Raw genomic sequence first — 1676 nt, 5'->3', positions numbered from 1 at the left:
GGGGGGGAAGAAGGGGAGAAAGAAGGGGAGGGGGAGGAGGAGGAAGAGGGAGGAGGAAGAGGGCAGCTCCCTAAAACAATGCTCCTCCCTGGGGACAAAAGGAAGGAAGCGCTTTGTAGCACCTGGTCTTTCCATGTTTTGCTCCTTGAAACCATGCTCTCAGGAAGGAGGCTGCTCCATAAGGATGGCCTTCTCAGGTGTCTGCAAACCCGTTCGAGGCGACTAAGGATCAGGATGTGGGAGCCACCATCCTCACTTTACGTCGGGTGCCACTGAGGCTTAGGGGTCGCACACGGAGGCAGCGGGAGAGCGGGGTTTGCAGCCGGCACCCGACCCTACTGCCTGCCTGCTGATCGGCTGCCCTGCTCCGGCTCCACAAGAGGTCAAGCTCCGTGCGTCTCAGACGTTCCAGCTGATGTGACTGCGTGACAGCAAACAGCACAGCCCACAGCCCAGGAAGGGCCGCCCAGGGGGACGCTCCATGTTCTGCCACGGGCCAGCGTCGCTTCCACAGGTGGGACCGAGCCGGGCCAGGCTGTCGTTCTCTGGTCTCTTACAGCTCTGAGCGGTCCTCATTGCGGGGGTTTCCTCGTTTTCCCTCCCCTCCCACCACTGCACTTTGTATGTACGCGCACTCTGGCTTACGATGAACTCTTGGGAACCTATGTCCAAATCTTAACGCCAGGGCCAGGGCAAAGTAGAGCCTGAGATAAAAACGAAACTTCACAGCCATCGGCTCAAGGCTGCGGCCCCTTCTGCACGAAGGAGCACTGCAGAGCCGCCGGCCAAGGAGGCAGTGCCCCGCGGGAGGACCACGAGCTCCCCTCGCAAACCCTCTCGGTTCCTTTACCTGCTACTTTATCCCGAATGAGTTTTGCAGATTCGACTTCACCGATGCTGCTGAACAGACTCCGTAACTCATCCTGGGTCATGTTCTGAGGGAGGTAGTTGACAATTAAATTCGTTCTCCCGATGTCATCCCTGCAGTCTTCGGCCATGTGGTCTTCATAACCATTAGACATTGTATTTTTTAAAAATCTGAGAGAAGAAAAAAAAAAAGTCAAGTAAATTCCAAGTGTCCACATTGCAGGACATTAAGGCAAAACACCGTGACTGGCACTTCGGGGTTTTCTTTTCAACGCTACAAGTTCAACTCAGGTCCACATGAAACCATGCCCACGGATGTTTACAGCGGCTTCATTCGTAATCGTCTGGAAACCGGAAGCAGCCAACCTGCCCTTCAACAGGCGAGTGGAGAAAGAGACTCCAACTGTCTGGTGCGTTCACACAACGGAGTGTTATTCTGTGACAGGAAGAAATGAGCTACGGGGCCGGAGACTTGGGGCAGCCTCAAATGTACATTGCTAAGTGTGAAAGGCTACGCACTGTCTGACCCCAATTAGATGACACTGCGGAAAAGACGAGACTCTAAAGCCAGTAAGAAGACCAGTGATTGTCGGGGGTTAGGAGGGAGGGAGGGAGGGAAGAACAGCAGAGCACAGAGGATTTTTAGGGCAGCGAAACTATTGTGTGTGATCTTTTCACGGTGCGTGCGTGTTATCACACATCTGTCCAAACCCGCAGAACGTACAACACAAAGAGCGGAACCCTAAGGCAAACCGTACAGATTCTTTAGTTCTAACAAAGCACCACACCAACACAAGATGTGACTAACG

At 53.9% G+C, this 1676-nt stretch overlaps 1 protein-coding gene across 1 annotated transcript in view; it reads right to left on the bottom strand.

Annotated features, from left to right (window-relative positions):
* ELAVL1 (ELAV like RNA binding protein 1) overlaps positions 1-1069 on the bottom strand; it is a 26412-nt gene extending 25343 nt beyond the window's left edge. The window contains exon 1 of the mRNA XM_049639805.1: positions 851-1069. Within this exon, the coding sequence (XP_049495762.1) occupies positions 851-1022 (172 nt within the window). The 5' untranslated portion in view covers positions 1023-1069. The remainder of the gene's footprint in view (positions 1-850) is intronic.
* Between the last annotated feature and the right edge of the window lie 607 nt (positions 1070-1676).

The sequence above is a fragment of the Panthera uncia genome, chromosome A2 (genome assembly GCF_023721935.1).
Source record: "Panthera uncia isolate 11264 chromosome A2, Puncia_PCG_1.0, whole genome shotgun sequence".
In the NCBI taxonomy this organism is placed as follows: domain Eukaryota; kingdom Metazoa; phylum Chordata; class Mammalia; order Carnivora; family Felidae; genus Panthera; species Panthera uncia.
Note: the sequence above shows the minus strand (reverse complement) of the source record. Positions and strands in the feature narration are given on the sequence as shown.